Below are 27540 nucleotides of genomic sequence, written 5' to 3'. Positions count from 1 at the left end.
TTGCCCGGCGTGGCGACTCGCTAGCGTCAGCAGGGCCGCAGCAGGACGAGGAGGCGGAAGATGGCGGCAGCGGCCGGGCGGCCGTAAGGAGCGCGGCGGCGGTAAGGGCGGCCGATGGCGGCCGGGAGGCGCCCTCGGACACCTGCGGGCCGTTAGGGCGCGACGCTGGGCGGCATGTCGGAGCACGCGGCGCCCGGAGCTCCGGGGCCTGGGCCCAACGGCGGCGGCGGCGGCCCGGCCCCTGCGCGCGGGCCTCGCACCCCCAACCTCAACCCCAACCCCCTCATCAACGTGCGCGACCGGCTGTTCCACGCGCTGTTCTTCAAGATGGCTGTCACCTATTCGCGGCTCTTCCCGCCCGCCTTCCGCCGTCTCTTCGAGTTCTTCGTGTTGCTCAAGGTGACCGCGGCGCCGACCCCCGACCCTTGACCCCAGCGCCCGGCCTGACCCCCATGTCTGCGACCTGCGACTGCGGCCCCTGGCCTCGGTGGGGACACCGAGCGCCACCCTGCACCCCGAGGCCTAGATCCGACTCTACCGGTTAGGGTCCTCCCTCGCGACCTCTGACCCTGGGATTGGCCAGGGACACCGTCTCGTGACCCCATCCCGCCCGGGGACGTACACCCGGGAAGGCCGGTTGCCACTGCACTAGAAGCCGCTGTTCTCTGGAAATCTCCATCTCAGCCCCCTCCAGGGACCATCCTGTCCCCGGCGACCGCCTTTCCCCGGTCCCTATCTACCCAGGCTTGGAGCCCGGTCCTGGCCTGCGACGGAGCACCTCCCGCCCTTTGACCCCTGACTCTGCCGCCTGTGACCCTCAGTCCCGAGGCCTCTTTCCACTCCCCGTGTGCTGGCCCAGAACCCAGTCTGACCCAGGGCTCCCTTGGACCAGCCCCAGCCCTGGAAGTCCACTCCCCACTCTTCCTCCTGGTGGGGCTCTCTCTTGTAGGCTTCCACCTGCCCCCACCTCGTTCCCCTCTCCTGAGCCTCAGGGGAATGTGACTTAGCTGAGGTCACCTCCCTAGGGTTAGCGGTAAAGTCACCGGCAGCAGCGTTCCAGCCCATCCCCGGCCTCCTCCGCTTGGTCCCCACCCCCTTCCTGACCCAGGAGTTCAGGTCTGTCTCCCGTGCCTCCTGTATGAGGCACCGACCTCTGCGTCTTGGCCTCTGTCCCCCTCCTGCCCTTCTCAGATGGCACAGAGGTCTCAGCCGTGCAGTACTGGCCTGAGTCCCTCTGAGAAGGAGTCTGTCTTGGGTGACAGGAGGGGCTCAGCAGCAGGTGCAGCCCCTCAGAAAACAAGTTGGCCGGGGTCCTGGACCACCTGGGGAAATGGAGACATGGCCGTTTTTGTTTTGCATCAGAACACCGCAGTGCTGGGGCTTGGCGGGGTGCTGAACTTGCGCCGTGAGCTTTTTGGAGCTAGTCTGCAGAGAGGGGGCTGACGCTGGCGGGCCAGGCCTGTTGGTCAGGAGCCGGCTGCTCTTTTGGGCTCAGCAGGTGGAGCTGGAGCTTGGCCGTCCTGCAGACCTGCGTGTGGGTCCCAGCCTACCGCCGCCTCAAGGGAGGCCCCTTAGCCTCCAGATCTGTGGCCTCCCCAGGCCAGAGCTCAGCCCGTCATCCTTCCCACCTTCTTCCTCCCTGCAGCCCTCCAGAGTGGCGTGGTTGCCTCTGGGCATCTGAGCAGGACTGTGAAGGGTTACTCGGGCAGGCGGCCTTTCCCTGCTCTGGGGTCCACAGACGGGACCTGAAACTGTGGACGGAGGCTGGTCTGTGGACGTGGGTTTTCCTTCCATGGAGTAGCCTGGGTCCAGGATGGAGCCGCTCTGTCCTTAGCTTTGTGGAGGATGTGTGCTGGGTGCCAGGCCAGGTGCCCCCGACAGAGCTCAGCCTCCCTGGGAGGTGCATCCCTGTTGCCTGGGCTTCCGTCCCACCACGTCCCAGTTTGGAAAGGGATCAAGCCTACCCAACTCTTATCTCCAGGCAGGTACCACTCACAGGTGGTCAGATGGGGCTGGGCCAGAGCTGGAGGTCCCCCCTCTCCTGTGGAGGGTGGAGATTCTGGGGAGGTTCTTAGCGCCCCCCATCCCTCCTCTCTCAGCAGGGGGCTCTGGGCTGCGAGATCTCTGGGTGGTGAATTTTTTTTTTTTTTTTTGAGATGGAGTCTTGCTCTGTCGCCCAGGCTGGAATGCAGTGGCTCAATCTCGGCTCACTGCAACCTCCACCTCCTGGGTTCCAGCAATTCTGGAACTCAGCCTGGAATTCTGCCTCAGCCTCCCGAGTAGCTGGGACTGCAGGCGCCTGCCACCACAACCAGCTACTTTTTTTGTATTTTTGGTAGACATGGGTTTTGCCATGTTGGCCAGGCTGGTCTCAAAACTGATTTCAGGCGACCCGCCCACCTTGGCCTCCAGAAATGCTGGGATTACAGGTGTGAGCCCCCGTGCCCGGCCTGGGTGGGGAAATCGGTTCGTTGTGAATTCTCCACCAGGTAATCTGGTGGTTCAGAATCTGACCTTGCCGCCTTCACTTTTACTTATCTGCAAACTGCAGGCTAGGACTGGCTCTCAGAGGCTGCCTTGAATTCCAGAAGGCTCTTCTGCTTCCTGCCCACCCGGCTTCCGGGGCTCTCCCTGCAGAGAGCCAGGTCCTCCCTGGTGCGGTCCCTTCAAGGTTTCTTCATTCTGTGGCCCCTGTGCCGCTGAGCTCCCAGCCCTGAGCTGGCATGGAGCCCCCCGGCCCTCCCCCATGCCTGGGTGGCTTCACGAAATGCCAGGAGCTCCCAGCCCTGAGCCAGCACGAGGCCCCTCAGCCCCTCACCCTTGCCTGGGTGGTTTTAGGAAATGCCAGGCAGTACCAGGTGCTGGGGAGAGAAGAGGCGGCAGGGGCCTGTGTTCCAGAGGCCCTGGGGAGACCTCCCTCCAGCCTCAGCACCCACCTCTGCTGGCCTTCATGGCCCCGAAGCCAGCGTGGCAGAGACCGTCCATCCTAGGGTGCTGTCACTGGGTGCCCGCACCTGTGCAGTTGGGCTCCGGACCCAGGTGACCACTGAGTGGATGCCCACAGGGTGAAGGGGGTCTCGACTCAGTGCACTGGACATGGGCAAGGGCCCACCCCTAGCCACGGGGAGTAACGGGGCTCCTCTGGTGGGGTCGTTGTGAGGATGAAAGACAAGGTATATGAGACCCCAGGGGCCGTGCTCGGAATGGGGGACCTGTCACATTGAGGCCACTTTGTGAGGCTGCGGTAGAAGGAGAGGACCCCGTGGCCTGGAGGCCGGAAGCACCCCAGGTGGACAAAGGGGAGCCCCAGGTAGCGTTTCCTGGCCGGGGCTGAGGGCTCTGTGCCCCACCTGAGGAGGAGAGTGTGGCTCTGCAGGCTTGTCCGTCAGTCTGTGGGTCGCTCAAATACCCAGAGAGGGAGCAGGCTGCTCCTGGCCCTCCAGGTCTCTGGGGAGACAGGAAGGGAGAGGTCCACCGGGTGGCTGAGTGTTTGGGTGCCTGGGAGCCGTGGCCAGAACATCCAGGAAGCTTCCTGGTGTGGTGAGCACAGCCCCGGGCTGGGGGAGGAGCTCCTGTGGGTACAGCGGTGTGTGGGCTGACCCGGAGGAAGAAAGGGCCATAGGGGTGGGGTGACTCCTGTCGGGGGTGGGCAGGGCTTCCTGCCACAGCCAGTGGGACGGGGCAGGCTGTCTAGGCAGCTGGAGGGCGTGTGGGAAGGCACTGGGGCTGGAGCAGGTGGGCAGCTGCTGGGGAGCTGGAGTCAGGGACAGGGCCATGGAGTGTGGGGTCTGTACCACCCAAGACGTGCCAGTGGCTGAGCCAGGCTGCGGGCGGAGGGTGGCCAGGGGCCCGTGGGAGCATTTGCAGTTGAGATCCCTGGGGAGGGCTGCTGTGGGTGTGGACGAGGCTGCCTGGGCGTGTGGTGCCAGGCCGGGCCAGGTGAGGTGTCTGCTGCAAGGTGGCTGATGACAGGTCTTGGGGAGGAGGACCCGGGACTCAAGATGAGCCTATGTCTGGCTGGGCGGTGCCTGCTCCTTGTTTTGTGGTGGGAGATTGTGGGGGAGCTGAGGCTTTGGTGGGAGCAGGCCTCATCCAGTGGGGCAGATTCCTGGTCAGGCTGTCAGGGAAGAAGGACCGTGGTGGGCCCGGGCTGGGGGTTCCTGAGCCCGGTCAGCACGGAGTACCTGATGGGGCAGAGACAGTGACATCTGAGTCATAGCGTCTGGGGGACTTGGCGTCTTCCACTGGAGTGTGTGCACATTGTGTGAAGACACTGGCATCCTCTCATCATGTCTGCTGTGTTCATAGGACAGGTCACTCACACCCTTCCTCAGGGCGACCCCAGGCGCTGCTCTTCTCTGTGGGGCCTTAAGTGTGCAGCCTGGCACTGCCCCGGCCCCTCCCTCCTGGCCATGTGACCTCAGCAGGTCCAGGTCTGTCAGGAACTCTGCGTCAGTTCCTCATCTATAAACCAGGGATGGTAACAGCCGTGCGTCCCTTGGGAAGCGTTGGGCAGCCCCGACCTCGGCCCACTGTGTGTCAGCACTTTTTGGAACATCTTGGCACAGGGTCCATAGCTGTCCTGGGCACAGCTCCTGCTGGACGTCTGGGCCTGGAAGGCTGAGCATGGCCACCAGCGCATCCACTGTGGGCCTGGCCGGCCCCTCTCTCCTGAGGGTGCTGAGCCGAGGGACTGCTGGGTCAGCGTCTCTGACCGTGACCCACCACTGGGCCCAGCCTCTGTGGCTCCTGTCCCCAGATGCCATATGGGGGAAGTCCTAGGCTTTGAAGGCATCTCAGGCTCCAGGGCTGCCCACCGTTCATACTGCCCTCCCTGCCTCCCCCAGGACACAGGGGAACCCTCCCCAGCAGAGGGCCCTGCCCCCTCCTCCCGCCCACCACCCATTTGTAGCTTCGGCATCTGTGGGCGGGGACCTGAATTCGTGGTGGTCAGGGTTCTGCTGTCGCCTGTTTCTGCTTCAATCTCAGTGCTGTGCGAACTTCCATCCCCTGCACTCCTTTGGCTGTAATGACTGGAAATGCAGTTCAGATCAGCCCAGGGGTTCTGCAGCTCCTGGACCTGGCGAGTGTGATGGGGCGAGCCCAGCTGCAGGTGCGGCTGGACCCAGGGCTTCATCTATGCTCAGACTCAGGGCCTCCCTCAGGTCACAGCACTGCAGCCGGGCCAGCAGTGGGTTGCTTTGCTGGGTCTGCAGAGGGCTCTGGAGAGGAGGCCCGGCTCCCTGTGGGAAGAGTTGAGGCTCCTGCTGGTCTTGCCCATGGCTGTGCGGCCACAGGTGGCTCACTGCGCCCCGGGCCTCGGTGCACCTGCCAGCAGGTCAGGGAGGGGTCCTGTGCTGCAGGCCTCTCTGGCTTGTGGTTTTGAGTCTGGTCAATTTTTCCCTGAGAGTCTGGGGTTCCATGCGGCCGTGGGCGCCCCCTTGGCCCAGCTGGGTCCTCAGTTTCCCAGATCGGGGCAGCAGGTGGACGTGACCCTCACCAGGTTCGGGGGGTGATGCCTAGACCTCAGGTTGGGAGGTACAGTGGGCAGCCAAGCTGCCAGATGATGAGGTGGGCAGGTGGAAGAGGGGCTGCCCTGAACTGCCCCTAGAGGGCCCCCTCTGAGTTGTGCCTGCAGCATGCTGGGGCGTGGGCTCCCCAGGCCCTGTGGACGTTGGGGTGGGGCTGTCCTTGGCACTGCTGGGTGCTGAGCAGCATCCCTTGCCTCATCCACTCCATGCCGGGAGCTCCCCTAGTTGTGACAACCACAGATGTCCCCAGCATCCCCTGGGCAGGAGCCCCCAGGTGAGAGCTGCTGCCACCCCAGTTCATAGACTGTGCCTTGCGGGGCACGACAGCCTGGCCCTGCCGTGGAGGGCCACTGTCTCCCCAGCAGCTGCGGCTGGCCCCGCCAGGCCTGGGAGGGGTGCACGGGGCGCCCCGTCAGGTGAGAGAAGCTATTTTCAGCTGGTGAGATCAGGGAGTGCTGGGGACACAGTGGAAGGTGAGGCAGGAAGCAGCAGGATGGTCTGTGGAGGCCTGTGCCAGTCTTTCGTAGCAGTGGGCCCAGCTGGTGGCCCCTGGGTGGCGGCAGCACTCAGGCTGCTCCTTGCAGGGCGGGAGCTGTTGGCTGGCAGAGAGGCCTGGTGTGCTCCACTTGGTGGGTCTGAGTCCAGCCTCGTCTCTTCCCTGGTTCGGGGGGGGTCCTGTGCGCATCTGAGAGGGCCCCAGCCTGCTGGCTTCATCCGGCTCACCCCTGAGGAGGTGCGGGGCAGTCACAGGCCTTGCCTAAGCCCTGGGGGCCTGTCAGAGCCAGGCCACAGGTGGTAGAGCCCTTCCAGGGTTGGAGTGGGGTGTCCCCGGGATCCTCAGTCACTTGGGCTGCGTGAGGGGTTGGCCAGGTGCGGTCAGTGTGGGGGGGACCCGGGGTCCTCAGAGCCCAATTCGGCTTCTGGGGTTTCCTTTCCCCTGTCCTGGGCAGCCCAGCGCGCCCCACCCTGTAGGACCTCAGGTGTCGGCTGCAGCGGTCCTGGGGCAGCCCACTGACTGCCGGCCGTCCCCCAGGCCCTGTTTGTGCTCTTCGTCCTGGCCTACATCCATATCGTCTTCTCCCGCTCGCCCATCAACTGCCTGGAGCATGTGCGTGACAAGTGGCCTCGCGAGGGCATCCTGCGTGTGGAGGTGCGGCACAACTCGAGCCGCGCGCCCGTCTTCCTGCAGTTCTGTGACGGCGGAGGCTCCGGGAGCTTCCCGGGCCTGGCCGTGGAGCCAGGCAGTAGCCTGGACGTGGAAGACGAGGAGGAGGAGGAGCTGACCATGGAGATGTTTGGGAACAGCTCCATCAAGGTGAGCCAGGGCTGGGCTCAGCCGCGGCAGAGGCCGGTGCCCCGTAAATGCTCGTGGCTGAAGGGGCAGTTCCTGACACAGACAGGATGTTGGGGTTCTTGACTTTCAGGGACCTGGCATGCAGACAGGCCTGCCTCTGCCTGCCATGGCTTTTGGTGGCCTGGGGGCTCTGAAGCCAAACCCTCCACCTGTCTCCCTGCTGGAGGCCTGGGCTGGGCAGACTCCAGCCTTCGAGAGTCCAGCTGTCCCGGGAGGGGATTGGCTGGGCCTGGGGGTGCGGTGGGCAGGAATAACTGAGGGGCCTGGGGGCTGGGAGGTGAGAGCTCTGGGCCCATCCTCACCGTGCTGAGGTCCCCCGCTGCCTGCAGAGGTGCTGGGTGCCTGGTCAGCTTGTGGTGGCCTCGGGCACTGGTGGGACCAGGTGGCTGTGTTGGGCCCCACGGCCTGGTGGGAGATCTTTTTGCTTCAGCAGTCAGGGTTTGGGGTCCCACCTGTTCCCACAAAGCCAACCCCAAGAGTTTGAGCGTTTGGCCAGAGCATAATAGACCCCTCCATGGGGCCCACTGTCTGTGGCTGGCCCTTCCCCAGCTTCAGGACTCAGACCCACGCTTGGAGATGGCCTCCAGCAGGGCAGGCTTGGTGTTGAGGTGGGATCCCGGCTGAGGCAGGAGGCACGTGCAGTCCACCCTGGCCTGGTCGGTGATGGGGCAGAGGCCGAGGCACGCAGCGTCTTCCTGTCAGCAGGACTGCATCCTCAGGCCGGGTCCTCACAGCCTGGGCTGGCGCTGCTGACGCCCTGGTCCCTGGTCGCCCACAGTTTGAGCTGGACATCGAGCCCAAGGTGTTCAAGCCGCCGAGTAGCACAGAGGCCCTGAATGACAGCCAGGAGTTCCCCTTCCCCGAGACGCCCACCAAAGGTAGGCCACCCACCAAAGGTGTGCTGCCTCACAGGGCTGCCCCAGCCATTGGGTGCCGGGGCGCAGGTGGGGTCCCTCCGAACATCCCCAGCCTGCTGGCCACATGCCCTGGACCATTCAGGGCAGCTCCGTGCCTCGACTTCCCCATCTGTCAGCATACGAGGCTGTGGGGACACCCCAGGGCCTGGGGTAACTGGCTCAGCTCATCCTCTCTGGGACCCTCTTGTGAACGGCAACTTGGAGGGGATGGGCCCCTTTGGCTGTGAGCTCGGAGTTCTGGCTGGCTGTGCTCAGGGAAGCCCCTGCCCCTGCCCATCTGGCAGCAGCAGGCGGTCTATCCAGAGGGCCGCGGCCTCTGAAGTGTTGGGGGTGTGCTGACAGGCCGCCAGGGCAGAGGGGCAGCCCTGCACCCAGCCAGCCCCAGCCAGGGACAGGGGGCCACGGGAGGAGCCTGGCCAGCCTCTGCAGACACAGGGCGGGACACCAGTGTGGGTGGGCACCATCCCGAGTGTCCATGTCGGGTCCTCCCAGCACCCACCAGGGGCCCAGGACTCAGCAGGTCTCACCTTCTGCCCCTCAACACCTGCCTCGCCTGGAGGCAGTGGTGGGGGATGGGGCGGGGGGCATTGACCTGCCCCTGGTTCTGCCCCGCAGTGTGGCCACAGGACGAATACATCGTGGAGTACTCGCTGGAGTATGGCTTCCTGCGCCTGTCGCCGGCCACCCGCCAGCGTCTGAGTATCCCTGTCATGGTGGTCACCCTGGGTGAGTCTGAGCTGCTGGGCTGGGGGAGCTCCATGGCGGGGCCTCTCCTCCTCCCTGGGGTCTCCTCCTGCAGGTGCGGGGCTGGGGGCTGTGCAGGAAGCACGGGGGTCTGCGCCACCCCAGGCGCGCTTCCCACGGCTGCGGTTCCTGAGTGGTTTCCTAAGAACGGGCAGGGCCGGGAGGCAGGTGGGGCCTCAGCGATGGAACCAGCTGGGGCAGGGCTCCCGGCTCCCTGATCCACCCGCCCGCAGACCCCACGCGGGACCAGTGCTTTGGGGACCGCTTCAGCCGCCTGCTGCTGGATGAGTTTCTGGGCTACGACGACATCCTCATGTCCAGCGTGAAGGGCCTGGCGGAGAACGAGGAGAACAAGGGTGAGGCACGCCCTGGGCCGGAGGTTGCGAGGGCGCAGGTTGCGGCGGGCGCTCACGGCCCTCTCCGCTGCAGGCTTCCTGCGGAACGTGGTGTCCGGCGAGCACTACCGCTTCGTGAGCATGTGGATGGCGCGCACGTCGTACCTGGCCGCCTTCGTCATCATGGTCATCTTCGTGAGTGCCTCGGGGCGGGCGTGGGCGCTGGCGGGGCGGGAGCCAAGCAGCCCCTCACAGCCCCTCCCGCGCGCCCCCTGCAGACGCTGAGCGTGTCCATGCTGCTGCGGTACTCGCACCACCAGATCTTCGTCTTCATCGGTGAGTGGCCCGCCGGCGCGGGGCGGGGCGGGCGTCCTCCAGGCCCTCACCGGGCGCCTGCCGCCCTGTGCCCGCAGTGGACCTGCTGCAGATGCTGGAGATGAACATGGCCATCGCCTTCCCCGCAGCGCCCCTGCTGACCGTCATCCTGGCCCTCGTCGGTGAGGACCCCACCCGGCCTCCCCCGCCCTGCGCCGCACCCCACCCCGCCCGCTCCAATCGGCGCCGCCTCTCCCCGCAGGGATGGAGGCCATCATGTCCGAGTTCTTCAACGACACCACCACCGCCTTCTACATCATCCTCATCGTGTGGCTCGCGGACCAGTACGACGCCATCTGCTGCCACACCAGCACCAGCAAGCGGCACTGGCTGCGGTGAGCGCGGCGCGGGGGCAGGATGGAGAGGGTGCTGGTGGGCAGGGGTCGGGGGCTGATAGAGGGAGGCGTGTTGGAGCAGGGGGCGGGGGGGGGGGGGGGGGGGGGAACCCCAGGGGCGTGGCCTGGCGGGGTGGGACCTGCGGTGGGGCGGGGCAGCCCCGACGCCCTCACACCCCGCCCCGCAGGTTCTTCTATCTCTACCACTTCGCCTTCTATGCCTACCACTACCGCTTCAATGGGCAGTACAGCAGCCTGGCCCTGGTCACCTCCTGGCTCTTCATCCAGGTGAGGCCCAGGCGGCAAGCAGGGGGCGGGCCAGCCGTGCCTTTCCAAGCGGGAGAGGCCGCAGCCCGGGAAGAAGCCCTGCAGGGTGGGCCCAGGCGGGCAGAGGCAGCGGATGGTCCTGGGAAGAAGCCCTGCGGGGTGGGCTGCCCTCTGGGAGCAGTGGCTGGGCGGAGCAGGGGCGGCCCGTCCTGACTCCCGCCCACTCTCCCGCAGCATTCCATGATCTACTTCTTCCACCACTACGAGCTGCCCGCCATCCTGCAGCAGGTCCGCATCCAGGAGATGCTGCTGCAGGCACCACCACTGGGCCCTGGGACCCCCACGGTGCTGCCCGATGACATGAACAACAACTCGGGCGCCCCGGCTACCGCCCCGGACTCTGCCAGCCAGCCCCCCGCCCTGGGCCCCGTCTCGCCCGGTGCCGGAGGGAGTCCCGGGCCTGTGGCCACGGCGCCCAGCTCCCTGGTGGCCGCAGCAGCCTCAGTGGCAGCAGCTGCTGGTGGTGACCTGGGCTGGATGGCAGAGACCGCTGCCATCATCACAGACGCCTCCTTCCTGTCTGGCCTGAGCGCCTCCCTCCTGGAGCGGCGTCCAGCCAGCCCACTGGTCCCTGCCGGGGGCCTCCCTAACGCCCCTCAGGACAGTGTCCCCACGAGTGACTCCGCAGCTTCCGACACAACTCCCCTGGCAGCTGCAGTGGGCGGGCCTAGCCCGGCCTCCATGGCCCCAACAGAGGTGCCCTTGGAGGCTGGGTCCTGAGCCGCACAGCTGAGCCGCCTCTGACCCCTACTGGCTGGGCTTGACCTTCTGGAGCCTGTGGGGGCTGGGGAGTCGCCACCTCCTTCCTCTGGGACTGCCCAGCCTGTGTCGGGGGCTTTCAGGGTGTCATGGGGTTTGCCCGGAAGGCGGGCTTCCCTCCCCGTGGTGTGAGGTTGTGCCCGAGGCTTGTACCCGATAGTGAGCTGTTTGAGCTGGCCAGCAAAGAGAGGGGGTGGGGTTCTGTGGAAGGTTCTGGAGGGGGCTTGGTGAAAGGTCTGTAATGAACCGTCTTGAGGATGGAGTGGGGTCCCATGGTGCAGGTCTCTGAGCAAGGCGGAGGTGTGGAGGAGAGGCCGGGATGGAGCGGGGCCTTGGACCCTAGCGCTGTCCCTTCCGGCCTCAGCCCGGCTCTGCCTGGTGCTCCCTGCAGTGCCTTCTCCATGGCCCGGCCCTCCCCGCGTGTGCACCAGGCCTGGGGTTCCCAGGAGAGTAGAGCTTGTGCCTCGGGCATAGGGACGTGGGGTGCAGGTGCCAACATCAGCAGCAGCCAGGGCTGTGGGCCAGCCCCACTCGGGGTGGAGTGGGCCGGGGGCCAAACCAGTCACTCGGAGAGGAATGCGGAGGAGCGCTCATTCCATTCTATTTAATTGCAGTGTACAAAATTGTGTTTGTATATAGAATAAACTGTCTGTTGACAGCGGCCCACTGCGCTATGTGTGTGTCTTGAGCCCAAAGGGCCTGGCTGCCACCTTACTCGCGGCTCCGCCGTCGGCCAGAGTGTGGTGGGTCCTCCCCGGGGGCCGCTGAGGCCTGAAGCAGGCGCAGAGGCCGGTGGCGTGCGCTGTCCCCGAGCTGTGCCAGGAGCTCGCCGCGCCGCACCAGGGCCTGGCGGAGCCGCTCGCGCGCTATCTCGATGCACCGCTCCAGCTCCTGCAGCTCCCCGGGCTGCGGGGCTCCCGTGGGCCTTGCAGCGGGCGGGCGGCCGTTGGAGCACAGCCAGACGGGGCTCTCTCGCGGGGCATCCTCCGCCTCTGCGTCCGCTTGGGGCGCCACAACCACGGCGGGCTCCAGCAGGAAGCGCACGCGGCGCTCCTTGTCCACGACCCGGCGCTCCCGTTTCCAGCCCTCTGGAGCCACTGGCAGGCCCTGCTGCTGCTGCTGCTGCTCCACCTCGGGGCCGCTGGGGACGGAACCGGCCTGGTCAGTGTCTGCCGGGGCAGCCGTCTCGCGCCCTCGGCCTCTGCAGGGGCCACTGAGAGCAGAGGATGGCCGATAGGCACAACCAGGGAGCTGCGGTGTGCACAGAGCCGTCCGGGGGTGGGCGGGGGACCTGCGCGAACCTCCTGCACCCAGCGGCCGGCTTCGGGGCGAGCTGGTGGGGTGAGTCTGGGTCGTCCTGGGATGTGGTCCGCCCCGATCACCACTTATACCACTTACCTGGGCTCCGCCTCTGCCGTTCCCTCCTTCGACCCCTCTGGCGGCTCCGTGTTGAGGGCGCGGTGGATTTTCTAAAACCCCAGACAGACACGGTTGGCGAGGAGGCGGGGGTGGTGGGGCCGCCCGCCGCCCGCCCGGTCCCCACCTGGCTGGTGTGCAGCCAGTACTGCAGCCTGCTCCCCCTGCGGATGCGCGGCAGTGCCAGGCGGAAGAAGGCGTGCTCGCCCAGCGAGCTGAGCAGAGCGCTGCCCAGGCCCAGGCACAGCAACACGAAGAGGCCCGAGAAGTGATAGATGCTCATCTGCAGGGTCTGGGGGCAGCACAGCAGGAGCCCCTCACGGTCACGTAATGGCAGGCCCCTGGGGAGCCTTGAACTGGGGGAGAACAGTTTGGGCCAGAGAGAGGGGTCTGGGGCAGTGGAGCCAGGCTGGGAGGCAGGGACTCCATGGCTAGGGGAGTGAGGTTTCATGGAGGAGCGGGCACTGGAACTGGGGTTTTGTAGGGCGCATAGAAGTGCGCAGAAGGGGACAAACGCATATCTGGGGAATGAGCACGGGGTTGGTCACCTCAGACAAGGCCCAGGGCCCCCCACCCCCACCCTCTGTCCTGGGCCCTGCCCCACCTCTGTAACCGCGAAGACCCGCTTGCCGCAAGGCACCATCTTGTACCACTTGTCGTGGAGGAGGTCAATGAAGCCAGAGGACTTGTAGCGGCTGATGAACTCGGACAGGTTGGAGGTGAGCGGTGAGTTCTGGGGCAGTCCGATCCCATAGCCTGGGGGCGCGGGGCCGGGCGGTGGGGCCAGGTGGGACTGCCCCAGGGGAACTCTGCCCGCACACGTGAGACTTCACCTCTTCCCACCTCAAACCCTCCGTGGCTCCCCACTGCCCCCAGGAGGTCCCCAGAGACCCCGGCGCCCCGCCCCGCCCAGGTGCCCCTCACCCTCGATGGCGAAGGGCTTGCCCACGGTCAGCAGTTTGCAGTCGGCGTCGATGGAGACCTCGTAGTCCAGGAGCGACTTGTCCATAATGAAGGCGTTGAGCTTGGGGGGGTCGCTCCTGCGGGGGCCGGGAGCGGGGTCAGCCGTCGCCCCGCCCATGCCCCGCCCCCGCCCCACCCTGCGCCCCGCCCCCTCCCCACCCTGCGCCCGAGCTCACGTGAGCATGGCCACGCCGTGGGGCGTGGTGGGCGCACTGTGGCGCCGCATGTGCGCGTGCATCTCGGGGAAGCTCTTCTTGATGTACGCCTCCGCACTGCTCTCCCACACGGTGCCGACGCGGAAGCCCTGAGCCGGGTGGTGCAGCTGCGCGGGGGACCCCGTCAGCGCTTCTGCCTGCCCCTCGGGACTCCTGATCATTGAGGGACGCGCCCTTCTCCGGGGTGGGGCCGTCCTGGGCACTGCAGGGCGCTGAGGCTGCATTCCTGGCCTCCAGCCACTCCATGCCCAGGGCACACCCCAGGCGTGACAACCACAGCTGTCTCCAGACAGACACTGTCCAGGGTCCCCTGGGGCCGGGGGGCACGATCAACCCGAGTGGAGACCCTCTGTTCTAAACGCCGGCAGGTCCATCGCCACCCGGACCTCGCCCTGGGTTCGACGCCTATCCTACCACCTCCTCTGCCTCTCCCCTCGGGGTCCTACGGGAGCCCCACTCTAACATATCCGTGACCTCACTCCTGATCTGCCCCCACTCTGGCTCTTCACACCCTCGGCGGAGGCAGCTCTGTCCTCACTGCTTCTGACACCCTGTTTCTCCGAAAACCCTGGGGACTCCACCCTCAGCACGCTGCTCACCCCTCCACGGCTCCCACCCAGACTGGGGTCCAGTATTGAACCCAGCCTCCTTCCCCATCATCCTCCTGGACCAGCCCAGGCCCCTCCGCGGGTCCTCCCCGCACCATCCTTGGTCTGTTCTCCCTACAGCTGCCAGGGTAACCTGGTGCAGACCTCTCATGAGAAGGTGGGTCTGGCTGCTGAGGTCACACCCGCCAAGGCCTCCCCACGGGACTCCAGCACCACCAAAAACCCAAACTTGGATCCCATCGTGCCTTTAGGTCAGCAGCATCTGATGGATCTTTCCGGATGATGAAAACGCTGTGTCTATGCTTGGCTGTGCAGCGTTTACATTGGAAGAGCTGCCGGGAACGGTCAGCTCACCCGACAGCATGGCATCTACGCTTTACTACCGTTTCACAGGGAATACCAGGGGCTGGGGAGCAGGCCAGGCACCCCCAGGGGACACCACTGGGCAGATCCAAAGGTTAAGAGACACTACAGGGGCCGGGCGCGGTGGCTCAAGCCTGTAATCCCAGCACTTTGGGAGGCCGAGACGGGCGAATCACGAGGTCAGAAGATCGAGACCATCCTGGCTGACACGGTGAAACCCCGTCTCTACTAAAAATACAAAAAAAAACTAGCCGGGCTAGGTGGCGGGCGCCTGTAGTCCCAGCTACTTGGGAGGCTGAGGCAGGAGAATGGCGAGAACCCGGGAGGCGGAGCTTGCAGTGAGCTGAGATCCGGCCACTGCACTCCAGCCTGGGCGGCAGAGCGAGACTCCGTCTCAAAAAAAAAAAAAAAAAAAAAAAAAAGAGACACTACAGGGCAGAAAACCCAATCACGGTGGCTCACACCTAATCCCAGCACTGTGGGAGGCTGAGGCAGGAGAATCGCTTGAACCTGGGAGGTGGAGCTTGTGGTGAGCTGAGATCGCACCACTGCACTCCAGCTCTGGGCAAGACTGAGACTCCGTCTCAAAAAAAAAAAAAAAATAAGACAATAGGACCAGGTGTGGTGGCTCACTCGTGTAATCCCAACACTTGGGAGGCTGAAGCAGGAGGATCACAAGGTCAGGAGCTTGAGACCAGCCTGGCCAACATGGTGAAACCATGTTTCTACTAAAAATACAAAAGCCAGGCATGGTGGTGGGCACCTGTAATCCTGGCTACTTGGGAGGTTGAGGCAGGAGAATCGCTTGAGCCCAGAAGGCAGAGGTTGCAGTAAGCTGAGGTCGTGCCACTGCACTCCAGCCTGGGCGACAGAGCAAGATCTGTCTCAAAAAAAGAAAAGAAAATAAAAATAGGCTCAGTGTAGCGGCTCACGCCTATAATCCCAGCACTTTGGGAGGTCAAAGTGGGAGAATTGCTTGAGCCCTGGCATTTGAGACCAGCCTGAACAACATAGCCAGACCCCCATCTCTGTGGTTTTTGTTTTTGTTTTTGTTTTTGTTTGAGACGGAGTCTTGCTCTGTTGCCCAGGCTGGAGTGCAGTGGCATGATCTCAGCTCACTGCAAGCTCCGCCTCCCGGGTTCACACCATTCTCCTGCCTCAGCCTCCCCAGTAGCTGGGACTACAGGTGCCCGCTACCACGCCCGGCTGGTTTTTTGTATTTTTAGTAGAACAGGGTTTCACCGTGTTAGCCAGGATGGTCTCGATCTCCTGACCTCGTGATCTGCCCGCCTCAGCTTCCCAAAGTGCTGGGATTACAGGCATGAGCCACCGCGTCCAGCTGTTTTTTATTTTTTGAGACAGAGTCTTGCTCAGTCACCCAGGCTGGAGTGCAGTGGCGCCATCTTGACTCACCACAACCTCTGCCTCCTGGGTTCAAGTGATTCTCCTGCCTCAGCCTCCCGAGTAGCTGGGATTACAGATGTCCGCCCCCATCCGTCAATTCTTTGCATTTTTTAGTAAAGATGGGATTTCACCATGTTGGCCAGGCTGGTCTGGAACTCCTGACCTCAGGTGATCTGCCCGCCTTGGTCTCACAAAGTGCTGAGAGTACAGGCATGAGCCACCGTGCCCGGCCATTTTTCTTTAAATACATTAATTAATTCAATAAATGTCTCTTGGGACAGAGTTGGCCTAGTGGACATCCTCCATGCCCAGCTGACCACCCCTGTCCCATGCAGCCCAACCCGGGGCCCCCGCTACCCCCCGAGGCCACCCCCAGCCCCCCGAGGCCGCCCACCTTGGGGTCGTGGATCCCCGACAGCTCCTCGAAGGTCTTGTCCCCAACCATGACGGCAGCCAGGTTGGCCGTGTAGCTGGACAGCACCAGCAGGCAGAAGATGGCCCAGAGATTCATGAGCAGGCGGCCCGTGGGACACTTGGGCGTCTTGCTGGACACGGTGCGTCCGAAGAGGATGGCGTAGCAGAGGTTGAGGGCTGAGGAGTAGGAGAAGATGGTGCTGCGGTTGCGGCCACGCGGCGTGAGGCCGTAGGGGCTGCGCCACTCGTACAGAGTGAGGAAGAGTGCGGTGAGGTGCAGGGCCGCAAAGACGCCCAGCCACATGGACCAGTGCAGGGGCCACATAAAGGCACTGATGGGTGAGGCCGTGTCCCGTGCCCGCACCATGATGCCCAGGCTGGTGGAGAAGAAGGGACTGGTGAAGTCCACCACCTGTGAGCGGGCGGAGTTGATGCTGAAGCTGGTGACCGCCATGTGGGCCCGGCCGGCCAGCAGGTCCCCGACCAGGCCGGTCCAGCGGCCGTCCCGCAGGGCACCGTACTTGCCATCACCCACGATGTACAGCTCGAAGTCGAAGGGCGTGTCCTCCGCCAGCCGCTCCAGCAGGTCAATGCAGTAGCCGTAGCAGCACTTGCGTAGGGCGCGGGGCACTGAGCCATTGGCCAGCGCGGCGAACAGTGCGTCCAGGGTGGCCGAGTCGTTGGTGCTGGGGTCCAGGCACAGCTGCCCTGCGGGGCACTGCCCGTCTTCGTCCGGATCACGGGTAAACACAAATGGGTGTTCCACCAGCGTTACCACACGCAGCCTGGGCCGGGCCTGGGCACCCAGCAGGGGTGGGGGCCTTGCAGCGGCACCCCCGGGTTCCAAGTCCAGCTGGCCGTCCCGCCAGCTGCCCACCGTGGCCCAGGCCGGGGCACCCCGTGGGTCCCGGCGCAGGCTCCACACCTTAAAGTGACGAGACATGTGTACCTGGGAGCTGCCTGTCACCCACACGGGGCCCGTGCGGCCCTGGAAGGACGTGTTGGCCAGGAACCTAGGGACAGGGCGGGGGAGATGTCAGGTGTCAAAGTTCAGACCCCTCCATTCCCTCACCCCTGCCCAGCACATGCCCAATTCTCACTGGGCACCCCGTCCATATCATGAGGACAAATGTGGACACTCCTGGTGCACCCAAGCCTAACCCCTTGATGCCAGGGCATCCATGCCCGGATGCCGTGGCTGTACCCCCACCCTACATACGCCATGCCTGACGTCAGTGACGGACACATAAGCGCCCAGCTGGGGTCACCTGTTTCCAGGAGTTGTTCATTCTCAGGAACCGCCCCAGGGCTCGGCCAGAGACCCGTTCCCTCCCTCCTAGGTCAGCTCATTGTCTCCCTGAGATAGTTCCCCAGGTGGGCACTGCCTCTGTGGACCTAAGACATCTATCAGCAAAGCATCCTGACTGTGTGTGTTTGAGAGAGGGTCTCTGTCGCCCAGGCTGGACCGCAGTGGTGCGGTCTCAGCTCACTGCAGCCTGGACTTCCCAGGCTCAAGTGATTCTCTCACCTCAGCCTCCTGAGTAGCTGGAACTACAGGTGTGTGCCACCACGCCTGGCTAATTTTTTTTTTGGTAGAGATGGGGTTTCACCATGTTGGCCAGGTTGGTCTCGAACTCCTGACCTCAAGTGATCCGCCCGCCTCGGCCTCCCGAAGTGCTGGGATTACAGGCGTGAGCCATCGCGCCCGGCCTCATGTTGCCTTTTGTGATCCATGGGCAGCGCAGACTCTGTGGCCCGGACACCCTCCTAAGGGAAGCGGGGTCCCCACTCACCGTGCCAAGAAGCGCCCGGGAGACTCAGGGCCGGCCGGCTGCAGGTCCCCGCAGTTGACTGCGGTGGGGAGGAGGGCACGCTCTGGCTGCACCTTGGCTGCACTGCCCAGCGCCCGGGCCACCAGCTGCACGGTGTCATGGATGGCAGCCTCCAGCGGGGGTCGTGCCACCTCGCCCAGCGCCAGCAGCCCTGGCGGCAGCCCTGCGGTGGGCAGGGCCTTGGGTGGCAGTGGCGTCCCCAACAGCCAGTGGGGGCCGGGAGGTACGGCCTCCAGCACCCGACGGGCACGGGCAACGTCGCAGCCGAGGAGGACCGCCGCGGGTACTGGTGCTTCACCCCCCACTGGTGCCCCCATCGGGGCCAGGCGTGCCCGCAGTCCTGCATCTCCCGTGTCCCGCCGGCTTAGGTCCAGGACCAGCTGTGGGGCCCGGCCAGCCCGGCTTGTCCAGAGGGCCACCAGGTCGCCAGGGTCCCGGGTGCAGCACAGGGCCAGGCCGACGTCTTCCCAGGCGTGCGCCTGCAGCACCGCCACCAGCACATCCAGCAGTGTCTCCAGGGGGCTGGCCCAGTGCAGCTGCAGGTGGAATGGGTTCTGGGAGAGGGGCGGCCACAGTTAGGGTTGACGACCTCCACCCCCACAAAGCGCTTCCCAATCCAGCAGTGGGTGGTCCGTAAGTAGATGCCAGCTGCATGGCTATACCTCCCTTCCACCTCCCCCCAGCCCCAGCCCTGCTCTAAACACTTCCATGGCTCCCCATCACCATCCCCACAAAGCTCAGCCTCCCAGCCTCTCTTGGCTCCAGCTACCCTTGTCATGGGCCCACTTGGTGTTTGTGTGTGTGTGTGTATGTGTGTGTGTGTGTGTTGCATGTGCCGTTCCCCAGATGGAATACCTTTCTCCCTGTATGCCCACCAACTCCTATACATCCTTCAAAACCCAAACACATTGCTCCTCCTCTATTCGGACTTCTCCATCCTCCAGGCAGAGCCTAGGCTCCAGCTTGGAACTCCTCCAGCCTCAGGTCCCTTCCTGATTCCTTTATAGTCCTGACCTCACGTGGCACCTACCTGCCTGGGAACCCCTCTAGGGCCAAGAGCCGTGGCCCATAAAGGTGAGCCCAGTGATGGCCTTGTGTTTAGGGCCAAACCAGGTAGCTTCCCCTAGCAGCCTTGTCACACATTACTGCCCCATGCCAGGCACATGGAGGGCTGAGGGGCCCCTTTGTGCCCAGTGCCATCCAGGAAGTTCTCCTGGAATTTTTTTTTTTTTTTTTTTTTTTGAGATGGAGTCTTGCTCTGTCACCCAGGCTGGAGTGCAATGGCGTGATCTTGGCTCACTGCACGCTCCATCTCCCGGGTTCACACCATTCTCTTGCCTCAGCCTCCCGAGTAGCTGGGACTACAGGCGCCCGCCACCTCGCCCGGCTTTTTTTTTTTTTTTTTTTTTTTTGTATTTTTAGTAAAGACGGGGTTTCACCGTGTTCACCAGGATGGTCTTGATCGCCTGACCTCATGATCCGCCTGCCTTGGCCTCCCAAAGTGCTGGGATTACAGGCGTGAGCCACTGTACCCAGCCTGTATATATATTATATATAAAATATATATATATATATATATATATTTTTTTTTTTTTGTAGACAGTGCTGGGTTGTTGCCCAGGCTGGAGTGCAGTAGTGCGATCACCGCTCATTGCAACCTCTGCCTCCCAGGCTCAAGTGATCCTCCCACCTGAATCTCCTGAGTAGCTGGGATTACAGGCGCCCACCACTGCGCCCAGCTGATTTTTGTAATTGTAGAGATGGGGTCTCGCCAAATTGCCCAGGCTGATCTCAAACTCCTGAGCTCAAGTTTTCCTCCCACCTCGGCCTCCCAAAGTGCTGGGATTCCAGGCGCCAGCCACCACGTCCGGCCCTGGATTTAACTTAGTGCATTTAAGGTGGGAGAGCTTTGCCAGTCCCCTCGGGTGGGCAGGGCGCTTCCCAGGGTGGAAGCAGGGTGCCCAGCGCCGGAGGATGGGCTTGGGATGCGGCTCAGTCCCCAGGGGGCCAAGCCAGTCCCTAAGACGCTGGGTCGGTCCCACGCCCCGGCCTGCAGCGGTGCAGCTCCTGGCGGCGGCAGCAGAGGGCGCCCCAGGCCTGGGTTTGAGACCCGCGTCTCCCAGCAGCCCTAGGGTGGTGGGGGACAGGGGTCCCCTGGACACCTGCAGAGCTGGGTTAAGAGACTCCCCCTCTAGCGTCAGGGTCTCCCTCCCTGAGGAGAGGGAGGGGCTGCAGGGGCTCCTGCGCGGGTTGGGAAGGAGGGGCAGCTGGGCATAGAGCTCAGCCAGGCCCCATGTCCGGAGTTGGGACTTCCTTGCTAGGCGATGGAATGGGGTTTATTATCTGGGGTGCAGTGAGCCCTGCCGGGGGGAACAACAGGGTCCCCAGAACCCAGTCAACAGCCCTTCTCTTCTAATTCCGTTTGCTCCCGGGATCTGGGCCTGGGATGGGATCAGAAGAGAGGAACTTGAAGGCTGCCTGGGGTGGGGGGTGGGGGGTGGGGTGGGGGGTGGGAATGGAGTTGGGGTTGGAATGGCAGGGGTTGCTCTGGGATCTTGGAGGCCTCTGGGAGGGGAAGGGGAGAATTATGGAAGGAGGGAGATCCAGACCTGCAGAACCCGAAACTGCACCCCTAGAGTGAGGAGGGAGACCGCCTGTCCTCCAGCCAGCCCCCCAGAGCCGGGTGGGGACCAGGAGGTCCCAGGGACCAGGGAAGGGTCTGTGGGCAAGGAGGGAAGGGGCCTGGGCAAGGAAGGGGCAGAGGCCACAGTGGCGGGGTCTCCACTAGGGCGCTGGGAAGGGGTCTGCAGGGGCGTTCCAGGGGCGTCCCTGGGGCTCTCAACGCCGCGTCTAGGTCCCTGCCCCTGGGTCTCTGCCTCTGGGTTCCGGTTTCTTTGCTCCGAGGACACCCGGGTTTTCCCCATCTCTGAGCCCTGGGGCCCGTCTAGCGTCCCGGGATCCCCCTTCCCTGCCTACGTAGTCCCGGCACCCCCATCCTGACTCCGGGTGTTCCCAGGGCTTCCTCCCGCCCCCCCGGGTCCCCCACGTCCTGACTCCGCGCGTCCCGCGTACCGGGGCTCCGAGGGGCGCGCGCGCTTCCCGCCGCAGCAGGCTGAGCACGGGGGTCTCGGTGGCGGCCGCCAGGAAGTGCAGCTGCAGCAGCTCGGGCCGAGCCTCGGGAAAGGCGAGCAGGGCCGCCACGCCGGGAGGCGCCAGAGCCTGGCACAGGCCGTGGGCCAGAGAGGCGGGGTCGCGGGCGGGGGGCGCAGCGACCACCAGCTCCAAGCTCAGGTTGTGCGGCAGCCGCGGCGCCAGGGCTGCCCGGGCCAGGGCGGCGCGGGCGCGGGCGCGGGCGAGAGGCGCGCGGGGCAGGAGGGCGCCCAGGCGCACGGAGCCCCCCAGGCGCGCCAGGACGCCGCACGGCTGCGGGTGGCCCCCCGCGGACCCCGGCCCCAGCGCCAGCGCCAGGCCCAGACACAGCGCCCGCACAAACTCCATCGCAAAGTTGTCGGCGCCGCTCGCCGCGGGGCTCAGCCGCCCGGACCACGGCACGGGAGGAGGGACCCGGCCAGGTTCCGACGCTCCTTCCGCACCCCGCCCGGGCCGCCTCGGGGTTCCCAGCAACCGCGCGGGGGGAGTGGGACGCGCCTTGTCCGGAGTGGGCGGGGGGGGGGAATAGAGCCTCCCAATGGTTGCTTGCGGGCCTCGGCGGTGACACTTGGCGGGGGCTGGGGACGCCTAACCCTGCCCATCCCTGCTCTGATTCAGGCCTCAGATGGAATGGAGGTGCCAAGAAAGGACTCTGCGCTTTAAAATTGGCCCCGACTTGCCAGGCGCGGTGGTTCACACCTGTCATCCCAGCACTTTGGGAGGCCGAGCGGATCACGAGGTCAGGAGTTCGAGACCAGCCTGGCCAACATGGTGAAACCCCGTCTCTATTAAAAATACAAAAATTATCCGGGCGTGGCGTCCCGCACCTGTAGTCCCAGCTACTCGGGAGGCTGAGGCAAGAGAATTGCCTGAACCCGGGAGGCGGAGCTTGCAGTGAGCTGAGATCGCACCACTACACTCCAGCCTGGGCGACAGAGCGAGACTCTGTCTCAAAAAAATAAAATAAAATAACAAAATAAAATTGGCCCGGACGCCCACCCCGTTCCTCTCCAGGATCCCTGACCTCTTCCACCAATGTCAACCATTGCTCAGGCAGGGAAGTTGAGGCCCAGGAAGGGTCATGCTTGTCTCCCACATCCAGGAAGTGGTCAGTTTCTAACCAGGCCAGCCCAGGGGTGTGTTCTAACATCCAGTGCACCCTGGGGAAACTGAGGCAGGCATAGATGATGGGAACCTATAGAGTAGATCTGCCCTCCAGCAGTGAGCAGGCAACTTGGGCCACAGAACTCCTCTTCACCCTTCAAAACCCAGTTCCAAATGTCCTGCCCTGAAAAACGTTCCCTACTTGCCACTGAGAAAATGCAGGAAGCACCACTCCCTGCCCCATTTAAGTCCTGCTGCTACCCACCCCCAACCCCCACACATTTCCGTAACAGCCTACCAAGTTTTTGTTCATTTTCTTCTTATTTAGTGACCATCTCTTCCACTCAGCTCTGGGAGGGTCAGGGTGGGTCTGGCTTGGCTGCTGCTCTGTCTCACACTGGCACACACTAGGCACTCTATAATTGCTTGTGGTTTGAGCAACCGCCCAGACAAGGATGCTTGTTCACATTCCCCTCCTCCAGTGCTCTAGAACCTTCCATAGCTCCCCACTATCTACCAGTCCCCAAGCCTGTCTATGTCCTCTGGGCCTCGGGGGGTCCTTCTGGGGCCCTGGCATCCCACAGGCCCCTGATAGACGGGGGCCGACTGCATCTGTCTATCCATCTAGCAGAGGACCTCCTCTCTTCCTCCCTGCCCGGACATTCCTCGTCCCATCCTCCCAGCGGTGTCTTCCCAGATCCCGCAGGGCAGCAGAGCAGCCGCTGTGCTGGGAACATTCAGCTCTAATGAATGGATCTACACTCCGGTGATTTTCTTCACACACACACACACACACACACACACACACACCCCAAACCTCATCTCCTTTTGGAGCCAACGTTCCAGAGGGAGGAAAAAAATCCTCCATGAAATGAATAAAATGCCAAGTGCCAGCCGGTAAAATGGATTGGATTTTGAGACGACTGGGGAGAGAGGGAGGGACGGCTCAGTTCCAGGAACCCGCAGGCCACCCTCTCCAGCCCCCTGGCCAGGTGTCCCCAGGAGCAGGGCAAGGGATCCTCTCCCTGGGTCTGCGAGAGGTGCTGGGTCCTGGTGTCCTCAGGGACGACTGGGGCCCCGCCCCTCCCTGGGTTCAGCACCTTCTGAGGAGCAAGAGTTCCTAGGGGCAGAGACTGTGTCTGCCCTCCTGGAACTCCCCTTGTGCCCTGCCTCAGTTTCCCCATCTGTATATGGCAACATGGGCATTCCTACTCCCAGCTGCCATGTGAACAAGTGGACACGTGGAAGATACTTTTGAAAAATCTTTTATTGTGGTAAAAGTCATAAAGTGAAATTTGCCATCTTAACCATTTCTAGGTACACAGTTCGGCCACGTTCAGCACACTCATTGCTATGTAGCCCTCACCGCCCTCCTCTCCAGAACTTTCTCATCTTCCCAAACAGAAACTGTCCCCAAGGAACACTGACTCCCCGCCCCCTCCCCAGCCCTGCCGCCTCCCATCCTCCTTTCTGTCTCTGTGAATCTGAAGACTCTACGGACCTCCTAGGAGTGGAATCAGACAGGTCATGTCCTTCTGTGTCTGGCGTCTCTCACTGAGCGTGACATCCTCAAGGTGCACCCATACTCTGGCCTGTGTCCGAGCCTCACTTTTATTTTTATTTTTTTGAGACTGCATCTGGCTCTGTTGCCCAGGCTGGAGTGAGGCTGAGTGCAGCTCACTGCAGCCTCAACCACATGGGCTCAAGCGATCCTCCTGCCTTGACTTCCTAAGTAGCCGGGACCACAGGCACACACCACACCTGGCTAAGATTTACATTTTTTATAGAGATGGGGTTTTGTAGAGATGTTACCCAGGCTGGTCTCAAACTCCTGTGCTCAGGTGATTATCCTGCCTCAGCCTCCCACAGTGCTGGATTACTGGGTGAGCCACTGCACCGGGCTTTCTCATCCCTTTTCAAGGCTGAATAATATTCCACTGTGCAGAGGACCACGTTGTGCTGACCCTCCAACCGCTGGTGGACACTTGGTTCCCTCCCCCCATTTTTTTTTGAGACGAAGTCTTGCTCTGTTATCTGGGCTGGAGTGCAGTGGGGCGATCTCGGCTCACTGCAACCTCCACCTCCCAGGTTCAAGCAATTCTGCCTTAGGCTCCTGAGTAGCTGGGATTACAGGTGCGTGCCACAACACCTGGCTAACTTTTGTATTTTTAGTAGAGAGGAGGTTTCACCATGTTGGCCAGGCTGGTCTCCTGACCTCAGGTGATCCGCCGGCCTCGGCCTCCCACAATGCTGGGATGACAGGGATGAGCCATGGCGCCTGGCCTTACCCCACTGTTTGGCTATGGGGATGGAGCTGTTGTGAGTTGTGTGTGTGGATCACTTCAAAACCCCGCTCTCATTCTCTTGGGTATATGCCCAGAAGTGGACTCGCTGGGTCCAACCTTAATGCTGTTTAATGTTGTTTTTTGAGACGGAGTCTCGCTCTGTCGCCCAGGCTGGAGTGCAGGGGCACGATCTCAGCTCACCGCAAGCTATGACTCCCGGGTTCACGCCATTCTTCTGCCTCAGCCTCCCGAGTAGCGGGACTACAGGCGCCGCCACCACGCCTGGCTTTTTTTTTTTTTTTTGTATTTTTAGTAGAGATAGAGTTTCACCATGTTAGCCAGGATGGTCTCGATCTCCTGACCTCGTGATCCGCCCATCTCGGCCTCCCAAAGTGCAGGGATTACAGGTGTGAGCCACTGCGCCCAGACAATGCTGTTTAATTTTTTTTTTTTTTTTTTTTGAGGCGGAGTCTTCACTCTGTCGCCCAGGCTGGAGTGCAGTGGCACCATCTCAGCTCACTGCAAGCTCCGCCTCCCGGGTTCGCGCCATTCTCCTGCCTCAGCCTCCCGAGTAGCTGGGACTACAGGCGCCCGCCACCTCGCCCGGCTAATTTTTTTTTTTGTATTTTTAGTAGAGACGGGGTTTCACCGTGTTAGCCAGGATGGTCTCGATCTCCTGACCTCGTGATCCGCCCATCTCGGCCTCCCAAAGTGCAGGGATTACAGGCGTGAGCCACCGCGCCCGGCCGCTGTTTAATTTTTTAAGAACCTGACAGGCCGGGCGTGGTCTTTTCACAGACTCTTTTCACAGTGGATGCCCCATTTCACGTCCGCACCAGGGCACGGGAGGGCTGTGGCTTCTCCACCTCCTCGCCCACGAGGTTCTCTGCTCTCAGCTTTGCTGGCAGCTGTCCCGGCGGTGAGCAGGTGCACCTCGCTGTGATCTGCAGAGTCAAGCCCTGCCAGCTGCCAGGTCACCTGTGCACACCGGCATCCCCTCTCGTCAAGGCTTGGCCTCCCCAGTCCCCGCACCCGTACCTCTGAGAATCTGTGGGGTCTCCAGGGGGGACTGAACAAATGGTGTCTCCACTGTTTCCACTGTACCCAGCCTGTCAACTACAACGCAGGGTGGAACCTCGGTGCCTGAGCACGTCTGGACACTCTGGGCCGAGAGTGATGAGGGTGCAGGAAGGGGTGTGGGGAGGCACCAAGGGGGCCTGTGTCCAAGGACCAGGCATGCAGGGGGAACATGGAGGGAAACGCAGGGACTGAGGCGTCAGCTCCCGCCCAGCTCCCGGAGGGTCCCGGCAGGCCCACTGGGGGATGCCCCCTTTCTGGACACAAGAACATCGAGTCGAGTCCGACCGAGCCAGGTGTCGCCCGTCTGAGGCTACCAGGTGATTTTAGGTTCCGATGGGGGTGGGGTGGCCGGGCCCTGCCCCTCGGTGAACTCTAACCCTGTTCTGCAGCCTGCGGAGAGGGCAGCCGACCTCAGCCCCAGCCCCGGACGGCCGTGTGGTGCAGGCAGCTGCGCAGTGGCCTGTATGTTTGTACCTGGCTCACCTTGGGCTCTTGGAGCGGCTGTGGCCAAGTGGCCAAGTCCAGCCCCTAGGGGCTGCGGGCAACCATCCCTCTACAGCTGTGCACACCCTCACCCCAGCCCTGGCACCAGCCACAGGATTGTGCGGATACCCCGAGTTGGTGGCTGGGGGTCCTGATTGGTGCTGGTGGGGGAGCTTTGGGAGGTGGTTGTGGGGGGGGGCGGGGCCGTGGGAATGGCCCCAGGGGAGCAGTACAGACCCAGAGAGATCAGCCAACCCCAAGGGACCCTCAGCTGCCTCACCCCAAACCTTCGTGCTCCCCACAGGCAGGACCCAGCCTTGCAGGCCAGCAGGGTGAGCGGTTCATGACGGGACAGGCACAAGCAGGGTGTGCGCTCAGGGGGAAGGGACCCTCGAGAGGCTCTCACGGCTGTGAGCAGCCAAGGTGGATGTCAGTACCAGGAGAGGGCCCAGCTGCCCTGACGCAGTATGACCAGGCCGCCAGCCGAGAGGGCTCAGAGCCCTGTGGAGGGGACAAGAACACAAATTAGCCAAAAAGCATGAACTCAGCGCTGGCAGCTGGCTCCAAGCTGCAGTCATTACCACGCCCGTTAAATCACACGGATTTTCTGGATCGTTAGGCAGGACTGTCAGTCAGGGGCAGCTTTCTGGAAGGTTCTGGGCTTCTGGGCTGGGCTCCAGGCACTGGCTGGCAGCATCCCCAGGGCGGAGGGGACCGGCCTCCCTCAAGCCCTTGATATCCACAAGCACCGCCTGTGGTGTGGCCAACGGGCAACCCCCTCTGGGGACTGGCTCAGATCGGGACACCACGCCCAGACCTGCCCCTGACCCATCTGGTGGTCCCAGGCTGCAGTGGCCACCTTTGCTGGGTGGGGCAAGCCGCCTCTGCCTGGGGAGGCCAGGGCACCTTTTGCCCAGAGAACCGCCCTGGGGTGGGGTTTGGGCGGCTTTCGCTGGGCCCCTGGGGAAGCCAGCAGGGGCCCCAAGGCACCTGAGGGAGGCACTGGGAGGAGCTTGTGCTCCAAGGCCCCGCCCACACCGGCTCCCTCCTCCTGCCTGGTCTGGAGCCCTGGGTTCCCACCGGGACCAGCCACCCCCAAAACCCTACCTGAGAGCTGGGCCCTGCACCCGGCGAAACCCCTCAACCCTGGCAGCTGGATCCACCCCCAAACGTCCCCCGGCCCGTCTCTCTACACCAAGCCACCTCCCTTCGGGACCCCACAGGGCTGTCTCCACTCAGACCCCCTGCACAGCAGACCAGAGGGGCCTGGCCTCCTGGTTCCTTCAACCCCACCACCCTGGCCCAGTGCCTTCTCGGGAAGGCGCGGCCATGCAAAGGCCCTCGGGCAATAGAGCAGAGTCAGAACTGCAGCTGCTCGGGGCTGTGTCCTAAAGCCGTTCCTGCCAGGCCTAGCGTGGTTGAGGTCTCTACCTCCGGATGGAGGGTGCCGAGTGGGGCTGGGGTTCTGAGCTGGGCCGAGCAGCAGAGTGGAGCTGCGATGCGCCCAGCACCAGGCCACACCCGGACACAAGGAGGCAGGAGAGAA

At 63.4% G+C, this 27540-nt stretch overlaps 2 protein-coding genes across 5 annotated transcripts; one reads left to right on the top strand and one right to left on the bottom strand.

Moving 5' to 3' along the window:
• The first annotated feature begins 28 nt into the window (after positions 1–28).
• On the top strand, positions 29–11340 carry TMEM259 (transmembrane protein 259). 3 transcript variants are annotated; one of them, XM_045378772.2, is made up of 11 exons: positions 29–399; positions 6565–6846; positions 7664–7763; positions 8418–8528; positions 8780–8902; positions 8976–9076; positions 9160–9217; positions 9346–9378; positions 9459–9591; positions 9780–9879; positions 10093–11340. In XM_045378772.2, exons 1-11 carry the CDS (start codon positions 175–177, stop codon positions 10636–10638), a joined length of 1812 nt encoding a protein of 603 aa, XP_045234707.2. In that variant the 5' UTR covers positions 29–174; the 3' UTR covers positions 10639–11340. The 3 variants fall into 3 exon arrangements, with proteins under 3 accessions (XP_045234707.2, XP_005588679.4, XP_073881259.1); XM_005588622.4 differs by having other exon boundaries at positions 9295–9378; XM_074025158.1 differs by having other exon boundaries at positions 29–1116; positions 9295–9378.
• Positions 11255–21481, bottom strand: GRIN3B (glutamate ionotropic receptor NMDA type subunit 3B). Of its 2 annotated transcripts, XM_045378769.3 has the most exons (9): positions 20965–21481; positions 17854–18446; positions 16041–17073; positions 13233–13378; positions 13018–13133; positions 12698–12849; positions 12221–12385; positions 12076–12146; positions 11255–11818 (listed from the first exon to the last, which is right to left on the bottom strand). In XM_045378769.3, the coding sequence occupies exons 1-9, from the start codon at positions 21388–21390 to the stop codon at positions 11389–11391; spliced, it is 3132 nt and encodes a 1043-aa protein (XP_045234704.2). In that variant the 5' UTR covers positions 21391–21481; the 3' UTR covers positions 11255–11388. The 2 variants fall into 2 exon arrangements, with proteins under 2 accessions (XP_045234704.2, XP_045234706.2); XM_045378771.3 differs by lacking the exon at positions 12221–12385.
• Between the last annotated feature and the right edge of the window lie 6059 nt (positions 21482–27540).

The sequence above is a fragment of the Macaca fascicularis genome, chromosome 19, assembly GCF_037993035.2.
Source record: "Macaca fascicularis isolate 582-1 chromosome 19, T2T-MFA8v1.1".
Lineage (NCBI taxonomy): Eukaryota > Metazoa > Chordata > Mammalia > Primates > Cercopithecidae > Macaca > Macaca fascicularis.
The sequence above is the reverse complement of the archived record's forward strand: the minus strand, read 5'-3'. Positions and strand labels throughout refer to the sequence as shown.

Coding starts and splice junctions, on each gene's coding strand:
- TMEM259 (XM_005588622.4), top strand. CDS start 175: ATGTCGGAGCACGCGGCGCCCGGAGCTCCGGGGCCTGGGCCCAACGGC. Junction 7,764..8,417: donor CCCCGAGACGCCCACCAAAG/GTAGGCCACCCA, acceptor TCTGCCCCGCAG/TGTGGCCACAGGACGAATAC. Junction 8,903..8,975: donor GGAGAACGAGGAGAACAAGG/GTGAGGCACGCC, acceptor TCTCCGCTGCAG/GCTTCCTGCGGAACGTGGTG.
- GRIN3B (XM_045378769.3), bottom strand. CDS start 21,390: ATGGAGTTTGTGCGGGCGCTGTGTCTGGGCCTGGCGCTGGCGCTGGGG. Junction 12,850..13,017: donor CAAGCCCTTCGCCATCGAGG/GTGAGGGGCACC, acceptor CCGCGCCCCCAG/GCTATGGGATCGGACTGCCC. Junction 11,819..12,075: donor ACGGCAGAGGCGGAGCCCAG/GTAAGTGGTATA, acceptor TTCCGTCCCCAG/CGGCCCCGAGGTGGAGCAGC.